Source organism: Accipiter gentilis, chromosome 6 (genome assembly GCF_929443795.1).
Source record: "Accipiter gentilis chromosome 6, bAccGen1.1, whole genome shotgun sequence".
Lineage (NCBI taxonomy): Eukaryota > Metazoa > Chordata > Aves > Accipitriformes > Accipitridae > Astur > Astur gentilis.
Genome location: NC_064885.1, coordinates 4,505,712 through 4,523,414, shown reverse-complemented (window position 1 = coordinate 4,523,414; position 17,703 = coordinate 4,505,712). Strand labels below are relative to the sequence as shown.

Below are 17,703 nucleotides of genomic sequence, written 5' to 3'. Positions count from 1 at the left end.
TGGGTTCTCTCCATTTTCGTGCGCGCAAATTAATCCCGGGAAGGGGACAGGGGATGGCGGGCAGGCGGCGGCGCTACCGCCGCGCCGCCAGGGGGCGCTGCGGGCGGGGGCGGGGCTGCGGGCGGGGGCGGGGCTTCGGGCACTGACGTCAGCGCGCCACCCGGCGGTGGGTCACGCCGCCGCCATGGAGCCCGGTGGGTGCGGGGGGGGGCGGGGGGGGTGGGGGGGACACCGGGGAACGGGGACCGGGGACGGGGACGGGGGGGGGTCGGGCCGGTCCGAGGTAACGGTGTCTCCGCGCAGGACCGTGGGGCGTGTGCGAGGAGACGGCCATCCTGCACGGCGGGTTCCTGCTGGCCGCCCGGCTGACCCAGCCGCGGCCGCTGCGGGAGCTGCGCAAAACCGACTGGCCACGCGTGGGACCCCCCATCACCGACGCCCTGAGGGAGATCGGGGCCCGCTGCCCTTCGCCGCTGCAGCACAGCCTTTGGAAGAAGGAAGCCGTGGCCATCGTCTGGGCTAAAGTCCTGCTGCCGGGCCCGCCGGCCGCCTCGCTGGACCAGGGATGGAAGGAGGACGACTTCTTCTCCGTGGGCAGGATGATCCCCGACGTTAATCACACCGTCCTCTTCGAGCTGGTCAAGGCGCTCGGCGTGCCCCGGTTGTTCGTGGAGCTGCTGCTGGCGCTGCCTCGGGATTTGCGGTGGAGCCAGCTGGAGCGCTTGGTGGAGTACGTCGCCAGCGAGACGTCCCCGTCGGACATCAGGTTCTTCTTGGACGTGTGGTGGGAGGTGATGAAACACAAGGAGGGACGGGAGGACGCAACAGTCTCTGCGTTCAGCGCTCTCATCCGTCAGCATGGGTGTGAGTCCTCTCTGGATGATGGTCTCCAGCCCCCAAAGAGGTTCAAGGGTGACCCTGGCTCTCTGAACGGCTCCCCCGCCGCCACCAGCCTGCTCGTGGTCCTGATAGAGGGGTTAAAGCAAACCTACAGGAGCGTCGCCCTGCCCCGCATGAGGTGCTATGCCTTGGCCAACCTGGTGGAGCTGCTGTCTGTGTTCACCGAGCTAAAGCCAGAGGGCAGCCCCCTCCCTGTTGCAGAATACCTGGACAAGGTCAGCTCTGTGGTCAGCCTCTGGACCAGCGACACCGAAAGCCAGTTCCACCACAGGGGGCTGGACGAGAAGGTGAAAGAAGCAGAGAGAAGCATGAGCCTCTTGTCCATGGCCAAGCTCTCTCGTGAGGAGCTCTTTGTTGGCTTGGACTTTCTCTGCAGCTTGTTGCACGCCTGGGGAGAAGAGCTGCAGGGCACCCTGAACGGCTCTGAGGAGCTGTGCTATGAGAGCTACCGGCTTCTGGACACTCTTACCACATTTGGGAAGAACCTGGATTGCTTCTCAGAGACTAGAGACCTGGGTGAAGATGAGACACGCGTTGTGTTAGAGCTGACACAGATCACCAAGGACTTTCTCAAGGAGATCAGTGCCAGCCTGAAGAGCAAGGATTTGGACACCAGCCTTATGTCTTCAGTTGCCATGACAATCATTGACCAAAAGCTGGACCGGCACGTGGAGATGTGCTCTGTTTTTGCATCTGAAAAGACCTGGGCCTTTTCAAAGGACTGGGTTGACTGTCTTGTGAAAAACAAAGCTCTCTTCCAGAAACCAGAGCTAGTTTTGAAATTACTGGAGACGCTGGTGAACTTTGCCATGTTCCGCCAAGACAAGGAGGCCCGAGAGCTGCAGATGCAAGTGACCAAAGCCATCGTGGAGTCTTACACTGAGCTTTCATTAACTGACAAAAACAAAGTGATCTCGGACGTCCTGGCGTCCTGGGGTGGACCAGGTCTGTCCCTGAACTTGCAGGTTGTCACAGAGGGGTTCCAGGAGGATCTGAACGTGACTTTCAACCAGATCACAAAGAGCGTATCTGATGAAGGCCTGGCCAGGGCTGTGGCTTCTGTGGCCAGGCTCACACTGCTGTACCCCGAGGCCACAGTGAAGCAGGTTTGTAATCTTGCCGTAGTCAACGTAGGAGCACACCAGTTCCTCGCGCAAATCCTCTGCTCCTTCCCAGCGCTGAGCTTCCTGGAGACCCACGATGATCCAGGCAGGCCACGCAGCCTGGTGGTGAGGTGTCTGGAGGAGGCAGTATGGGGGAGGCTTTCCACTGCGAGGGAAGAGGAGCAGTTCCTTGAGTTCCTGGCCTTTCTCATGCAGCCAAGTTCGGGCGCCCCGCTTGTGTCACCTGCAGAGGTGACCAAAGCCTTCGTCCTTCCCTATTTGAAGTCAGACTCTGCTGAAATTGAGCTGAGCCTGCAGATCCTCAGTAAGGTTTTGGGGATACAGTCCTGTCCAGAAGAGCACTGGATCAAGTCCTGTCACCCGTTCCCGCTTCTCCTCAGCCTCTGCAAGCTTCTAGATGGTTACACAAAGTACTGGCATCAGCCTAGGGACCAGCTCTTCCCTTCACTGGAGACCAAAGACCTGATACTGAACATCCTTTGCCAGCTCTGTGAGGTGGTAAGACCAGAAACTGCCCCCTCACCTGAGCTGTGGGTCCAGTCGCTGGCTTGGCTTCACAGGAAGGTGGCATCACTGGACTGGACCGTCAGTCTCCGGCTGAAGAAGCTTTACGGAGACCACTTCAAGAACGAGGTTCCGGCAACGCTGTTTGAGATCTGCACGCTTCCTGAGGACGAGTGGACGTCCCAGCCTTTGCCGGCTTATGGACCGGGCAGCGGGCTCCTGGCATGGATGGAGTGCTGCTGCGTGTCCACAGCGCTCAGGGATACGATGCTGACGCTCCTCACGGTCAACGTGGACAACCCTGAAGAAGTGAACCTTTTCAGCAAAGGCTTCCTGGTGGCCCTCATTCAGGTCCTCCCTTGGTGCAGCCACAGCGAATGGAAGAGGCTCGCGCACGTGGTCGAAAACCTGCTGCGGAGGCAAGTCTTGCACGTGCCGTACACGCTGGAGTACGTGCAGTACATGCCCTTGCTCAACCTCCGGCCGTTTGCCTGCTACCTCCAGTTCTCCGTGCTCTTCCTACGGGGCTTCCAGCTCCTCTGCAGCTCCAGCTGTTCCACCTGGCTGCCGGCAGAGGCTTGGCTCCACGTGGTCCAGCTGTACTGCGGCAGCCTGATGGACCTGCTGGGCTCCGTCAAGAGCACAGCGGGACCCCCCTCGCACCCCGCCAAGGACGGGACCTCCACGCAGGAGGTGTCCTTCATCTGCATCCAGATGTTCTGCCACCTGCTGCACGTCGCTGCCATGCTGCCAGAGAAGGGATGCAGCGAGCCGCTGGTGGTGGTGGCGTTGGAGATCCTCTCGCAGTACGAGACGTTCAGCAGCGCCGATACGTCCCCCGGCAACACGTTGCGGAGAGCCAACGAGAGGCACTTCCTAGAGTCCATCACGGACAACGTCAGTGACGAGGCGCTGCGTGGCACCCTCCTGCAAAAGCTCAGCAAGCTGGGAGCCTGCTCGGCCAGGGAGCCAGCTTGAGAAGCTGGAGAGGGTGACAGAGGAGAGTGCTGACCCTGCCTCAGGGGACCCCTTACATGGAAGGTTGTAAGATCTGTAATAAACCCTATCTATTTTTCTCTTTTGAACTTACTTCGCCCCTCCTGTGTTTTCTTCCAACCTAAGCACTGAAGGGGCTGTGTAAGAGAGTGGTTGTTCCTACACATCTTTAAGTTTCCAGCGGGAATAGCTGTGGATGCAACCGTTCCTGAGCCAAGCTGCTGGTCCTGTGGCTCCAGCCTTGCCTGTTGGTGATCTGGATTTATACAGAGAGCCTGGCAGCCTCTGGCATCAGGGAAATCGTTTCCCTCCGGCTCCCCTGCCGCCAGCCCTCTCCTAGTTGTGGGCGGATTGCTGGGTTCACCATGTGCTGCCAGAGGCTGGGAAGCGAGTTGGGTGAGTTTGGGACAGGCAGGAACCTTTGGAAATATGTGTGCGTTGCTCCTGCCCGGAGGTGGGGGTGCAACACTAACCCCATGCGTTAACATCCCCCACCCAGAAATGAATGGCACATGGGAGAGACATCCAGTGGTGTGACTCAGAAAGGAAATCTTTATTAGTCTCCTGATAGTAAATACGGCAGTGTTAGTGCAAACTGAGATGCCTCATTGGTGGTTGGGTTTTGGTTTTTTTTTTTTTTGGTCCTTACGTAAGGCATATTATTTGCAATGAAAACAGTGAGATACAAACATCTGTAACAGGTTGCAAGCGGTTTATAACATCAGCTGGTCTCGAGTTAATGTAACAGTAGTGTTTCTGCAATAACTGACCGCGTGTTGGAAGAGGCCCTTTATTTTACTCTTTCCAGAATACAGCTGTGGCTGGGACAAGATCCAACACCCAAAAGAACCAGGTCTCCCAGAGCTCAGGCATGTTTTTAGCCAGAAGGAAAGGCACAGAGCAGCCACAAGGCTCTGGGCACGAGCGGCTGCAGGGGGGGCTACTGGGGCCACACTGGTGCAGTACCTACACCGGTGCAGTACCTGCCCTGGAGCAGGGGACCCCCAGGCAAGTGTGGGAGGCTGCAGGGAGGAGGTGGCTGCCCTGGTTCACGCTGGCTGCAGGGAAGGAACTGAACTGCTGCTGACTTGCACGTACCCGCAAGGCTTGTGAATCCTACGGCGCAGGGCGGGCTGGGAAGCCTGTACCCATTTTGCTGTGACTGACGGTGGAAACGGGCTGAACTGGTGAAGGACACAGATCGGCGCCCTGCTCTGGGGTTGCTGGTTCCTCTTCCACTGACCCGGTTCCTTCTCTGCCAGCCCCTGGCAGATTTTGCCTCGTGGGATGGGGCAGGAGGGATGGACTGTACGACCAGAGCTCAGGCTGTACTGGTACGCACGGGGTGGCTGGAGGGAGAGCAGGGCAGCGTGTGCCATTCGGGCATCCCCTGCCAACAAAGGGCTCTGCATAGTGCCCAGAGACAGGGACTTAGCAGTCCTCATCCTGCCCTTCAGCCGTGGGCGCTCTGCCCTGCCAGCATCGCTCTGAGACAGCGTAACCGTTCCTCTATCCTGGCGTGAGCTTCTCTTCGCCCCAGCCTGCTGGGGACACCAGAGCTACCCTCGCCTGGGACTGCCAGCCACAGACACCAGCAATTGTAGTGAAAAGCACCTTTGGGTTAAGTGGAGTCTTAAATGAGTTTGAGCCCAGCAGCAGTGGGAGGTAAGAGGCTGAATGCAGCTGTAGCGTAGAGGCGAAGTCGGTAAAGGTCAGGAACAGGCTGTGCAGAACCGTGCCGGGACCTGGCTCTGCTCTCAGCTGGAGGCTGTAAACCAGAGAGAGTCGGGGCTGCGGCAGATTCGGCACGCGTCTCCCCCAGTCCCCGGTGCTGCTGCGTGGGGCTGGGCACGTTCCAGCATCACCTCCGCTGCTGCCTCCGGGGCCGCAAGCTCCTTCGTGCCTCGCCAAGCTCAGTGCCGGTGTCTGGCGTCAGCCCTTGTAACAAACCCCTCTCTTGTAACTGTTAGTTCAGTGCCAGTATTGAATCCCAGAAGGAATGTCGTACTTATGGGCTGGCTCCTATCCCAGCTCCCACGGGTGGGAGGACACAAGGCACTGGAGCGGTGTGGGAAGAAAGCCTTCCTAGCCCAGGCTGGTGCTGCCTGGCACAGCGGTGGAGACGGAGAGGCTGCTTCCAGCTAAAAAAGCCCGATGGCATCGCTGCTTCCGCCGCTCTGCTCCCGCGCTGCTCCCCACGGTGCTGGCAGCGAAGGCAAAAGAGCTGGCGGGGTGGGGGGGACGGGACGACTGACCCTTTTCCAGCCCCCGCGCTGGGCTGCCGGCCGTTATCTGCTTTTGTCGGCGGGTGAGCTGCCGTAGAGTCGGGCGGCTTTGCGGCAGATGAGCCTGAACCAGTAGAGCTGGGGGGCGATGAGGGAGGCGTTGGCTATGTTGCAGTGCAGGGGGATGCGGAAAGGCACCATGTAAATGGGGATTCCCACCTGCCTGGCGTAGGCCGCGTACATGAAGGGGAAGAGGAGAATCCGGCAGAGGAAGAAGGTCACCAGGATGATGATCCCGTTCACCTTGTGCAGGAGCGTGTCCTGCATTTCCAGCTGGGGAAGGAAGAAAGGCGAGCGTGGGGTGGGCGCTGGGTGAGCAGCATCCCATTGCTCCTCGGGCACCGACTGTGCTGGGAGCGTGGGGATGAGCACCCAGGAGGTACGGGTGAGGGGGAGCGTTTTGGAGGGGGCAGGAAAGCGGCGTGGGAAGGGATGGAGAAAGGCAGGGAGAAGGGAGGCGTGGGGGGCAGAGGGCTGGGGCAGCAGGGACCGTGGTGCAGGGGGAAGTACAGACAGGAGAGGGCAGCACTGGGACAGGGCACAGCCCCCAGTTTGGGGATGCCACTGGGCATGCTGCTTACTGGGGGAAAGGGATGGGAACCTAACGGGAGGCTGGGAGGAAGGCAGCACTGTGGGGGAGCTTGGGGTTACAGCTGTGGGGCTGACCCCCCCCCCCCCCCCTCCAAGACCCCCAGCCCAGCTGCTGCGTGAACGGTGGCTGATGGCGAAGGGCAGGGAAAGGGTACGAACCGCTGTGGGGTTCCCAGCCCCGAGCCCCGTCCCTCCTCACCTACCTGCATGAGGATTTTGCCCAGCGATACAAAAGGCGTGCTCAGCTCTGCTATGAAGATGCAGCCCACGAAGAAGTCCCCCAGCTCTCCCCTGAAGTGCTGCAAATAAAGCCAGCAGTGAGTATGGGGCCTTCCCGGAGAGGTGGCCGAGAGCTCACCCCGAGCATCTCCAGGGGGTCACAGGCTCCCCGACCAGCAAAGATGCTTTTGCCAGACACAGCCTGGATCGCAAGCCCTTGAAGCCACGCGGGGTTCCTCGCGAGGGTGGGCTTCGCAGCAGCCGTGCCCGGCCCTTACCTGGGTGATGGGGGTGAGAACGATGAGGATGAAGAGGTGGTGAGTCACCATCAGCCGCTCCTGCAGGAGGAAGCTCCACACGCTGGCCAGCGAATGCTTCTTCTCCGCGATTCCCCTGTCCCGGCTCTTGTGCCAGTGGCAGAGGTACATGACGTAAATGTCGTAGGTCATGTAGGGAACGAGGACCCAGATGTACTCTACGGCCAGCCAGTGCCTAAGGGAGGAGCAGCACAGCAGAGGCATCGCAACGGCTCCGAGCGCCTCGCGATGCTCTGAAAGGTGGAAGAGAGCCTTTAGGTCTGAAACGGAAACGGCGGGTTTTGAAGCTGATGGTAAGCGGGGAGGTGTCGAAATTTAACTTGATTTGGCTCAGCGGAGAAAAGGTACCTGGTACGCGCGGAGGACGCCTCCTCGACGCGGCCCCCGCTTCGCGCTCGGCCGTGCCAGGCACCGAGCTCGGCCCAGCCAAGCACAAACACGGCGCTAACGAGAGGATCTTGATTAGCCCTACAGCCGGGTGTTTGCCGTGCGGGCTGGGGGCACAGCACCGCTCGGGATCCAGCACGAATCCAACACCTCTGCAGCTGGTAATCTTCTCCCCTAAGCCCTGGGACACCCAGAGCTGATGCTTGGTAGGAGAAAAGCTCCAAGACCATGTCCTTTCTGCCTGCCGCGCTGCTTCGGCTGGCTGCCTAACCCAGGGAGCAGTTGGAAAGCACCTGGCGATCTCAGAGTTAATGAGAGATGCCTGGCCTGGACTTGGGAGAGTGAAGTGCAAAATATCTAATATAGGCAATAAACCCCCGCGAGACGTTTGTCTGTTGGGAAATAATTGCAGGCAGCTGCCTGTTCCCGAAGCATGTCAGAATCCTGGTTGCACAATCCAGGCAGCAGCAAGCCCTGCTCTGCAGGGAGATTGGGCTCCTTAAAAAAGTCCTGAGTGAAATCACACCGATTAAAAAAACCAACCAAACAAAACCCACCCTACGCTGCTGCTTAAAGAAATGTAGCTTGGGGCCCAAAAAAACCTGCTTTTGCTCTCCTGCCATCTCGAGAAAAAATTTGTTGCTTGCATTTCTGTTCCAGACAGAAAGATGTAAGTGATGTAAAGCAGGGAGGGGAAGTGACCAGCTATTGTGTTTGCAAAACTTGCCCAGGGCTTTGGAGGGCAATTATAGTGCCAGCAATAAAATGATTCTCTGCCTGTGTAAATAAATTGGCAAATTTTACTGCAACCTTTGTGATGCTTCCCGGCTCTCTGTCTTGCTGTCATTCTCCGAGGCCTTCCCTGCTGAGCACTGGGCTGTATTTCCTCCAGATTGAAAGAAAATCTAGGTCTCTGACCACAAAGTGTTCGCACGGAGCTGCCGGTGTCGAGAGCACCCGGGCAAGCGCACAGCTCCGGGGAGAAGGAGGGCTGCTGGCAGCACCTTCCGTCCGTGTGGGTCTGGGATTTATCACCCGCCCTATCTACACAGCAGATGTTTTATTTTAGAGCAAAAAGGTAACTCATTAGACTGCCTGTGTTGAGCAGGACCGAGCAATTTGGATAGATCTCACTATCTAGAGCAAGGCAGGACTTTTCCCATCTGTGTATTAAAGGCAAGTCTGCCACGACCGAGAGGGCAGCCCTCCCTAAACATCACCCTAAAATCTGGTGTGCGATGGTCAAATTCCAGCTCAGCATAATTATAGTCTTCCCTCCTACAATTTGCTCTGCTATTCTGGATAATAGCTCTGGTTTTAATTCTTCTGACCCAGATTGTGCTATCACTCCTGCCGAGAGCTACTTCTGGGGCAGTTTATCTCGGAGCATTGAGGACAAGGCGATGCGATTTTCCTTCAGAGCAAACTCCAGACTGATCTTCTCATTTCTGGACTCCAGAATCCATTTGGCACAGAGAAGGCGATGCACCTCTAAAATCAGATCTCGCTCGGTCTGCTTGACTCGTGAGCAATTTCAGCTTCCAGCAAGGAGACTCCCTACCCCTTTAGAAGTGATGATGTCTTTGTTTTTTTGGCTCATCTATGGGCCCACGTTACAGCCCATCCCGAGGACGAGACCCTCCGCGCTGGCGGATCGGCCCCGGGTCTGAGCGCACTGAACAAGCCAGCGCCTTTCCAGGGGGTGTACGGCCAGCGCCGTTGCCCAACCCTTCACCCAAAGGGGAGGAAAGAGGAACATGAAACTGGTTTTCCTCTCCCCTTTGTACGTGCAAGCCTTTGGCATAAAATATTCCAGCAGCGAGCTGGCCGGGCACAGCCTCCGCGTGCTCCTCGCCTGGGCGCTGGATTACCTGTCGTACACCACGTCCTTGCAGTTAAGGACAACCGTGATCCCCGACACCGTTGCCATCGTGGCTTGGACCGTCGACACCAACCTGAAACGGAGAAGAGAAGAAACGGGTCACCCCAAATGTCACCCCAGAAGGGCCGAGGACCGGGGCTGCTGGCCGCGGCCCGGTTGCACCAGGAGAGCCGGTAGCGCTTAGACGCCTACTCCGTGCACACCCCGAAAACCTTGTCAGGGCGAGGAGGAGCTCAGCCCCCCGTGGCCGGGGCTTCCCGGGACGTGGCCGGGGTGGCTGTACCGGTGAAGACGGCGGGGGCTCGTTTCCAGGTCTCGTCCCTTCCACCCCCGTGGATCACCGGTAACCCCGGCCCGTTGGTTCCCCGCGGGCAGAGCTACCAGTCCCTGCTCCCCTCGTAGGGTCTGGGCTTGGGACTCCTGGGGTCGGGGCACCCCCCCTCCTCCCGGGTACCGGCTCCCAGCCGCCGGGGCTCGGTGCTTTTGGGCCGTCCGGATCGCTCCGGCTCCCGTTACCGATCCCAGCCCGCCGTTAATGGGTAACCGGTGGCGGAACGCCTCCCGCCGATCCCGCCCGTACCTGCCGCTGAGGAGGATGCGGTCCTTGAGGCTCCATCCCGGGGCGGCCCAGCGCAGCAACCGGATGCAGAGGGCGAAGAGCCCCGGGAAGAAGGCGGAGGCGAGGGCCAGCGTTCGCCACATGGGGACGATCGTCGCCGCGTTACCTCCCGCCGCCGCTTGTCAACAGCAGGCCGGGCGGCGGGAGGCTCCGCTCCGGCTCCGGCTCCGGCTCCGGCTCCGGCCCCGCACCGACCGACCGGCCCCCGCCGCCGGGACGCGCCCCGCACCGCCGGGCGGCAGGCCCCGCCCCCTCCCGGTGCAACCCCCGCCCCCGGGAGGGGAGACCACGCCCCCACCGGGAGACGAGACCACGCCCCCTCGAACCCCCGCCCCCACCGCCCAGGCCCCGCCCCTAAGGGGCCGGTGCTGTGGAGCGGGAAGGGGGGTGTGTGTCCTCTCGTATCCCGGCGTGCCGCGCGGCCCGGAAGCGGCGGGCCGCCATGGAGGAGGACGAGCCGGAGCTGGCGGCCGGGTTGGAGGCGGCTCTGGAGCTGGCGCCCGCCGTGCAGGCCGCCATCGAGCAGGTCTGCCGTGGGGCCGGGCGGGAGGCCGGGCGGCTGGCCTGGGTCCCGGGGCGGGGCGAGGTCCCCTCTGGTGAGGGGCCGGGTGTGGGCGCGGCCCGGTGTCCGCTGTGTGAGGGCCCCGGCGGGCTCCCTCAGCGAGCTCCGGGCTTTCCGCTGCTGGGCCCCGGGAAGCCCCAAGCTGGCCGTGCTTGGGAGGAGGGTGCGGCCCCTCCAAGCGTGGGGGGAGAGCCCCTTGGCCCCCGGGAGGGGACGGGACGGGCTCTGCCCGTGTCCTGGGGCTGCGCCGGCCCGGGTCCCCCGGGTCCTGTTAATGCTGGGGGGCTGGCACCTTCCCCCGCAGTGCGAGGGGTGGTCCTCGTGGTCGGCCTCAGCTGAGCGCATCTCATCTAATTGCTTTCTCATCACTGATGAACGCGGGGCATTGACCGTTCCGCAGCCGGGCACGCCTGTTCTCTGTCTTCTAATTGAATGTTGTTAGTCAGTATGTAAAGCATCTTAATGGAGTCAAATGGCCCGCGACTCAGTTGAAGGCAGGATAATTTAAATGTCTTGGCTTGACTTTGGTGATCAATATTAGGTTCCAGCTCAAGTCCTTCGACCTTCCCTGAAACCCTTTGTGGCACTTGGAGCCCAGCAAAAGTCCGTGAGAACCCAGGGTAAAATCTTGTGTTCGTTGGAGCCTGACTGAGCTTGCACTGACTTCAACCAACCCTCCCATCTGAAGAGCTCTTTCTTGTAGTAGAACTCTGTGGACAGCAGCAGCAGCTGTCTCTCAAAGTATCACTCGAATAAGTTTTCACACTTTCTTGAGTGTTGAGGCTTGCGGATCGCTTTTGGTGGCTTTCCTCAAAGAACTAGGGCAAACCGTGGTAGCTGGCGCAGCATCTCAAGGGAGCCCGGCGCCAGAAGGTGAGGAAGGTAGCGCAGTTTCTCTGTGGGTGCTGTGCCAGCTTTGGAATATTACTGCTCCAGAGAAAGAGATATCCCACATACTCTTATCTTTGCATGGGGTTGGCACACCTGGCTGTAAACCATTGAGTAGTTTTTGCTGAAACCTTGAGAATTGCTAAATTAAATGCCACCTTCTAAAGGAGACTTGGAACTTGTCCAGAAAAAGAATCCTCTGCACTTTAGGGAGCCTGTATGTTTAAAAGCCAGAAAAGCCCGGTGTGATTTCTAACATTGTACAACCAAAGAGAGTTACCTAGTGACATTTTCATCAAGCACAAAATGTCTCTTTGAGGTAAAACATGTCTTTTGGAGACAGTCTCGGCTTGAGGTTTTGAGCAGTGGACAATCCACCATATCTCTGGCTGAGTTATTTTAACAGGTAATAAGGCTGTAGGCAGATCTTCACATCCTGAGCAAGGGGAGATGTTGAGGATGACACTGTCACTTCCTCACTGGCACTTTCCAACCCAATAATCTTGTTCCTGTGTGTGTTCCTTAATCAGCTTTGGGAAAAACCTGCCAGGTCCTGGTTAAATGAGCAGAACTGGCTCAGCTGACTTCTACATGAAGAGGAGTAGGGAGCAAACAAAGACTGGTGCTCCACCAAACCTGGGGTAGTCATTTCTGGTTAATGGGTTGTGACAAAGACCTAGGAGTAGCAACTTCTTTAGCTGGTATAGGTGCCTGCAGCATTGATCTCTATCTGCAGTTTGAGAGTGGAGTTCCTGACTAGCCTTTATCTTCCACCTGACCCCTTGCTTCAGCTGCTCTTGATGCTTGTGGAGATTTGGGATTAATTGAAGCTGCAGTTGTGACCCCAGAGCAGGGCAGGCTGGTTGTGATGCTGCAACTGCGCTTTTGCAGTGGGCTAATGTTAGAGCATCTTCCTTACTCGGGCATGGCCTCATGCATATTTAACTGCTGCCTGCTTCTCCTTGGCCACAGGAGTACCTTTGGGAAAGCTGCTGAAGAGGCCTATTTCAGGGAGAAGTTGCTCTCCTTTAAATGGTCTCACAAACCCACTGCTTTCATGCTGCAAAATGTGTAAAACGATGTAAATGCTGCGTGTGACCAGGGTGACCTGCAGAGGTGATGCTGGGGTGTGAGTTAGGCAGGGTTTTGACCATGGGGTGCAGAGCTGATGGCTCTATAAATGTGGAACAAATACGGTAGCAGAGAAGGGAAAGCAGCATATTTTAGTCTGTGGGGACAAAAAGCAAAGCCTGGCAGCTGTGTTTGCATCGTTTGAGCTACTTCCAAAGAGAGATGAGATTTGTTTGCACCACAGCTGCTCTTTTCCCTTTTCCGTGGGTAGGAAGAATAATTCACAGATTCTGTTTCTCTCCCTCTTTTTCATATGAAAGTGGCAAACCCAAGTCTCCAGAGAACTTGTACAACCATTTTTTAATTTGTTTCCTAGTACGTGGCTGTGAAAAGCAAATCCTCAGTCTCTCACCATGGGGCCTTGCAAAGCCCAGGCAAAGAGAAGGGCAATGCCTCAGCGCAGAGGTTCATTTCCAGACAATGGCAAAAGCATCAGAATGGTTTGGGGTGCATAATTAATGGCTTGTGTGTCTGGGGAATTCCTTGCACAGCATCGATTGTGCTGGGGCTGTATGTGGAAGCACATGTGTATATTATCTGTTTACACAGGCTGATACCCACAGGAATTTTAATAGGTCAGAGACCTACAAAGCATGTAGGTGTTTTACTCCTGGGCAGAGGTCTGACTGCTCTCCGTGCATACTTGTTAGAACAGTGCTGTGAAACATAATCAGAAGTGGATGCTGAGTAATTAAAAGCAGTAGGTACTCTGTAAAGTTACAGAAATTAATGGTGATGTATTGTTGATTGTATTTGTTTTCCTCCCTCTCTTCAGGTATTTCCCAGCCAAGATCCACTGGACAGAGCAGATTTCAATGCCGTGGAGTATATTAATACTCTCTTTCCCACTGAGCAAGTAAGTAGTGCTCACAGCACGGCGCGAGGGGTAACCTGATAGTAAATGACTGAAGGCTTGTTTAAACCTGTGCCCAAGCCTTTTCTTGTAAACAGTAGCACAGGTAGCGAGACTATAACAATCACTTCTTAAATTCGCATCTCATGAGGTTCACTGTTATTGTGTAGTTTCTTTCCATCCAAAGTACGTGCTGCAGTAAAAGTCCTGCTTTGATCTGTAGAGATAAAGTAGTTTTCTATAGAGAGGTTTCTCTTGCAGTAGATTTCATAACTTGCTGTGTATTAATCATTGATGAATCCTCAGGGGTTTCGGCTAAATAAGGCGGTGTTGCCTGTGAAATGTCACTGGAGAGTCATCCATGTTTGACACCTATTATTTCTTTTGAGATTTGAAGAATGAGATTGCCATGGGCTCATATCCATACTTTCTCTTCCCCAAATGAGCCCCAGGGGCAGTTTTGGACTAATCTACTACAAAAAGGAGGTATTTCTGCAGCTGAAGCTTGGGTTGTGAGGCAGCTCCAACATTTACCATGTTTAAGATCCCCTGCAGCACTAGCTTTTTTGGGCTTTCAGCTGTTTCTAGTTAATTTGCTGGTGGGGCTGGCTTGGCTTTTTTTCCCCTTTGCCAGTAGTGGAGAGCTATTTCCCCTGCAATACCCCCACTACAGCTCGGGCAGCAGCCAGGCCTCCTCCACCCCATGCGCTGGGTGTCCGGGTTCTGCAGGAGGGTCTCTGCCCAGGGAAGGCGAAGGCTCTGTCCCCGTTGCCCACTGGAGGTCACTGTCACCACGGTGTTTCTGGAGCAGTTCTGCAGACAAGGCAGGGCTCAGGGCACCCTGCTTGCTCAGGGCTGGGTGGGAAGCGGGGAGCCTGTGGGACCTGCAGGGCTGCACCCTGGCCTGCCCTGTCTTTTGCTGCTCTTCATTATATGACCTGAGGAGCAGCTAAGCTGCTGTGTGTCTCAGTTCCTCCATCTGGAAAACAGAGTCATCGTTGAGTGCCACATGTGAGAAAGTGTTGGGTATCGCAGCTGATGTGTATCACAGTAAGAGGTTCCCCGTTTCACTTACCTTTGTTTTTTTTCATGTTGTAGTCTTTGGCAAACATCGATGAGGTTGTGAACAAGATCAGATTGAAAATAAGGTAAATGTTCCTCCATTTCATTGCATCTCAGGTAGTGAGTAGTCTAGTTGTCACCGAGGCTTCATAAATACAGCCTTTGCAGTATAGCTGATAGGAATTCATTTGCTTGAAAGGCACGAATATGATCAGCCTCAAGTCCAACAGTGCGACAGAGACAAAAATGACTCCCTGTAATTATAATTCTTTTTTATACTTTGCCTCTCTTGTATATTATGTGCCTTTAGGTTATTTTAGCTGATGGGTTACAAAGTAAAGCTTTGAAAAAACAATGAACTAAGAATCAGCAAGTACCAAATTTTAGTACAGTCTGAAAGGTGAGAGAACAAACTACCCAGAAGATTTGGTTGCTGAAAATTTATTCTCTTTGTGAGGTCAAAATAGCAATTGTAAAACCTCTCATTTTGTACTTTTTATTGTCATTATTGGTACTAAAAGTACAAAATAAATATAATTTTGCAGGAAATACTTACATTTTCTGTGCAGTCTGGCATTACCAACCTGAAATGATTGAGACAGCACTTTAATATGTGGAAAGTGGAAATGAAAACGGACAAGGGAAAACTGACAATATTGCTTAAAGGAAGAGAAGTGCAAGAAACCCTGATTAAATTAGGAAATGGGTTTTTATTTTTGCAACAGAAGTTTTAAATTATGTAAGATAGTGATGTCCTACAGAGAGAGAAGAAAAAAAGAAAAGGTGAATTTAGCATTGGTAGCACCAGCTTTTTTCTTTTAAATCTGTTCTGTAGCTCTCAAGGTTCCCACAGTTTTTTGGATCAGGCATGTAGAGAATGAGTTTGACATTATAGGTTCTTTCTCCAGGAGGTTGGATGACAACATTCGAACTGTAGTGAGAGGACAGACCAACGTGGGACAGGATGGCAGGCAGGTATGTGCATCTCGTCTCCGGTAATGCCAAGGGTTCTCAGCTTGCGATGCTAAATTCAGGAATGGCTCTGGCAGGCAGAAACCCACTTTTATTGTTAGGGAGGTGTTTCTGCTGTCTCTTACACTAATGACTTTGTGAGCTGCTCGCTCAACAGCTGTTCTAGCCTGCTTTCTGATCACCCTCCAAAGGGAAGTGAATGAGAAATTGATTTAAAAATCAAAAGTAAAACCAGGAGGCTTGCGGTTGTGCTACTCTGAAACTAATGATAAAACAAACAGGATTAAATGGGTACAAGCGCATTTGCTAGTGAGTAAGGATCAATAAAAGGCTACTTAGCCTTTTAACGAGGTTGTTTGCCGAAACATCCTGTGTTGCTAGTGACAAAGCCTGATGACTGACTACCAGTTCATCTTGCATGTCTTATTCAGCTACCAGGTTTTCACTTGTCTTTTGCTTGACAGATGTGTTTGCTCTGAGTACACTATTGAACAGCACGGCCGTGGCTGCAGTGTTTGTGAACACTGAGCTTGGTCCACGTGTTAATCTGATTTTCGGGTATCACCCAGTGCTGCTGTATTTCCTGTGTCTGTTCTGTTTTACACCAGGATCATTAATGCCTTGAATCATCAATCATGCTGCTTTCTTCAGTGTCAACACTGACTCATCTTTTAATACCACATTTAAGACTAGTTTTGTGGGATGGGGTAGTCATTTCTTCACCAGCATGGTTGGCTGTATTTCCCACTTCTTGCTGCAGTAGCCATTGCCATGTATTTCTAACCCTACCTCTGCCACAGAGTCAGTGGCCTTGAGTGAATTATTTAACTTATCTATGCCTTTGTATTGCTTTCAAAAAGATGCGAGATGCTTACGTCTCCTAGCAGAACTAGTTTAATACTTGCTTGGTTGCCTGAGTACTGCTATTAAACTGGGGATGTGCTTGGGATGTGGCATATCTAGGAGTGTTGCTGCCTGTAATCACTGTGCAGGGATAAGACAAGAAATCAAGTGGTGAGGCAATTGCAGAAATTGAGGAGGGAGTGGAAACTAGTGCAGTACTTGGAGAGTTTGGATATGATTGGAAACCTGGTGCTGTTGTAGCCTTTTGGGCTCATTCGAGGTGACAAATACAGAGAAGACCACAAAAAAGCGCGATCGAGAAGAGCTGTGGCTGAGAATTGCCTGGAGTGCCTCAGGTCTTGCAGGTCCCAAGGATGAACGTGGTGAGAGATGAACAAAAGCGGTGCCATGGTCAGCTGTGCTTGCAGGATAACAAAAGTGTCTGTGCTGGGGAGATTTGGCGAGCTTTGTTTAGAGCTTTGCCTTATGTCTGTGCTTTCTCATTCTTTAATACCTTTGAAGTTCTCCAAAGCACGTACAGATGGACTTGGACAGTATCCTGCTCTGAAGTACTGGGGAGGCAGGTCTGTCTGTGTAGCCCTTCATTTAGTTCAGTTGTAAAGGAACCAATTAAACTTCTGTCCAAGTAAAAACCTTCAAACATGGATGTGTATGTGGTGTGTCTGTACAGGGTATCTTTCAAGTGGCCTGGAGCTGCAGTTAATCACAAATATTCCTGTATTTAGCTGTGAATTTTCCCTCTCTGCTGCTTTGCAAGGCAGACTTTTAGACAGACGCCAGAGCTTGCAGTTGCACTGACTGACTGCATGGGCTAAGGCCAGACAGTCTCCCAGAAGTGTAACAGTTGTTTCTTACTTTAAGAGATCCTAACAAATAGTGAAACCATTCAATTATTGAAAGTGTTGGTTCTCTGGTAAGAAAAATTGTTTGACTCTGAAATGCTGCAAGCTATTTTTTTCTTGAGTTTCTAATCCAAGTCCACCGTTTCACACTTGTATGTGCATTTCATATGTGAATTGCTGGAACCAGACTGTTAGAGCGGTAGGACTCAGCTGGGTCTCGAAGTTTAAAGCAGTAAAGGAGCATCAGCAAGCTCAGGCCTTGCATGTTAGCTGGTTGGAGGGACCCGCAGCGGAGGAGGTCATTTTACAGTGCTGGGGAATGCTTGAATTGCATTTCAGTTTGAGATGAAGTTTTATATTTGTCTCCCCAGAACCAAACAGAGGAAACCTAGAAGAAACTTTTGCTGTTCCTGTCACCCCCTGCACTGCCTTCTCTGAGTAGTGTATTCTGTGTGCTAGCTGGGGGAGTGAGGCAGCCTTTTTTGCATGACCACACTGTTGACACCCGATTGTGAGGGTGAAAACCTTGCTTTTCAGCTTCACCTGCCTGTTCCTGTGTGGAAGAGTGCCTTTGTTTTACTAGCATATCAGTGGAATCAAGGACGCTTAGAAATGTTAAGTTTTTATAGAGCAAGAGTCCTGGCTTCTCCCACTTTGAGAGGAAAAGTTTCGTTTTGCAATGTGTGGTAAGAAATTGTTTTGAAA

General features: G+C 54.2%; 3 protein-coding genes across 4 annotated transcripts in view; 2 read left to right on the top strand and 1 right to left on the bottom strand.

Moving 5' to 3' along the window:
- Positions 1-156: 156 nt before the first annotated feature.
- GEMIN4 (gem nuclear organelle associated protein 4) lies at positions 157-3,617 on the top strand. The gene is made up of 2 exons (XM_049802886.1): positions 157-194; positions 304-3,617. The coding sequence occupies exons 1-2, from the start codon at positions 185-187 to the stop codon at positions 3,504-3,506; spliced, it is 3,213 nt and encodes a 1,070-aa protein (XP_049658843.1). The 5' UTR covers positions 157-184; the 3' UTR covers positions 3,507-3,617.
- A 95-nt stretch (positions 3,618-3,712) lies between these two features.
- TLCD3A (TLC domain containing 3A) lies at positions 3,713-10,039 on the bottom strand. The gene is made up of 5 exons (XM_049802887.1): positions 9,786-10,039; positions 9,195-9,278; positions 6,898-7,111; positions 6,604-6,699; positions 3,713-6,082 (listed from the first exon to the last, which is right to left on the bottom strand). Exons 1-5 carry the CDS (start codon positions 9,905-9,907, stop codon positions 5,813-5,815), a joined length of 786 nt encoding a protein of 261 aa, XP_049658844.1. The 5' UTR covers positions 9,908-10,039; the 3' UTR covers positions 3,713-5,812.
- Positions 10,040-10,252: 213 nt separating this feature from the next.
- The window catches only part of VPS53 (VPS53 subunit of GARP complex), a 69,316-nt gene continuing 61,865 nt past the window's right edge, over positions 10,253-17,703 (top strand). For both annotated transcript variants that reach the window (XM_049802614.1, XM_049802615.1), the window contains exons 1-4: positions 10,253-10,350; positions 13,181-13,261; positions 14,357-14,406; positions 15,229-15,295. In XM_049802614.1, the coding sequence (XP_049658571.1) occupies positions 10,267-10,350; positions 13,181-13,261; positions 14,357-14,406; positions 15,229-15,295 (282 nt within the window). In that variant the 5' untranslated portion in view covers positions 10,253-10,266. The remainder of the gene's footprint in view (positions 10,351-13,180; positions 13,262-14,356; positions 14,407-15,228; positions 15,296-17,703) is intronic.

What these genes read in the sequence shown, in the direction of transcription:
- TLCD3A (XM_049802887.1), bottom strand. Translation starts at nt 9,907, where the DNA reads ATGTGGCGAACGCTGGCCCTCGCCTCCGCCTTCTTCCCGGGGCTCTTC. An exon ending in AAGGACGTGGTGTACGACAG is followed by an intron (nt 7,112 to 9,194) that starts GTAATCCAGCGC and finishes CTCCTCCCTTAG; the next exon opens with GCACTGGCTGGCCGTAGAGT. An exon ending in TGGGCAAAATCCTCATGCAG is followed by an intron (nt 6,083 to 6,603) that starts GTAGGTGAGGAG and finishes TTCCTTCCCCAG; the next exon opens with CTGGAAATGCAGGACACGCT.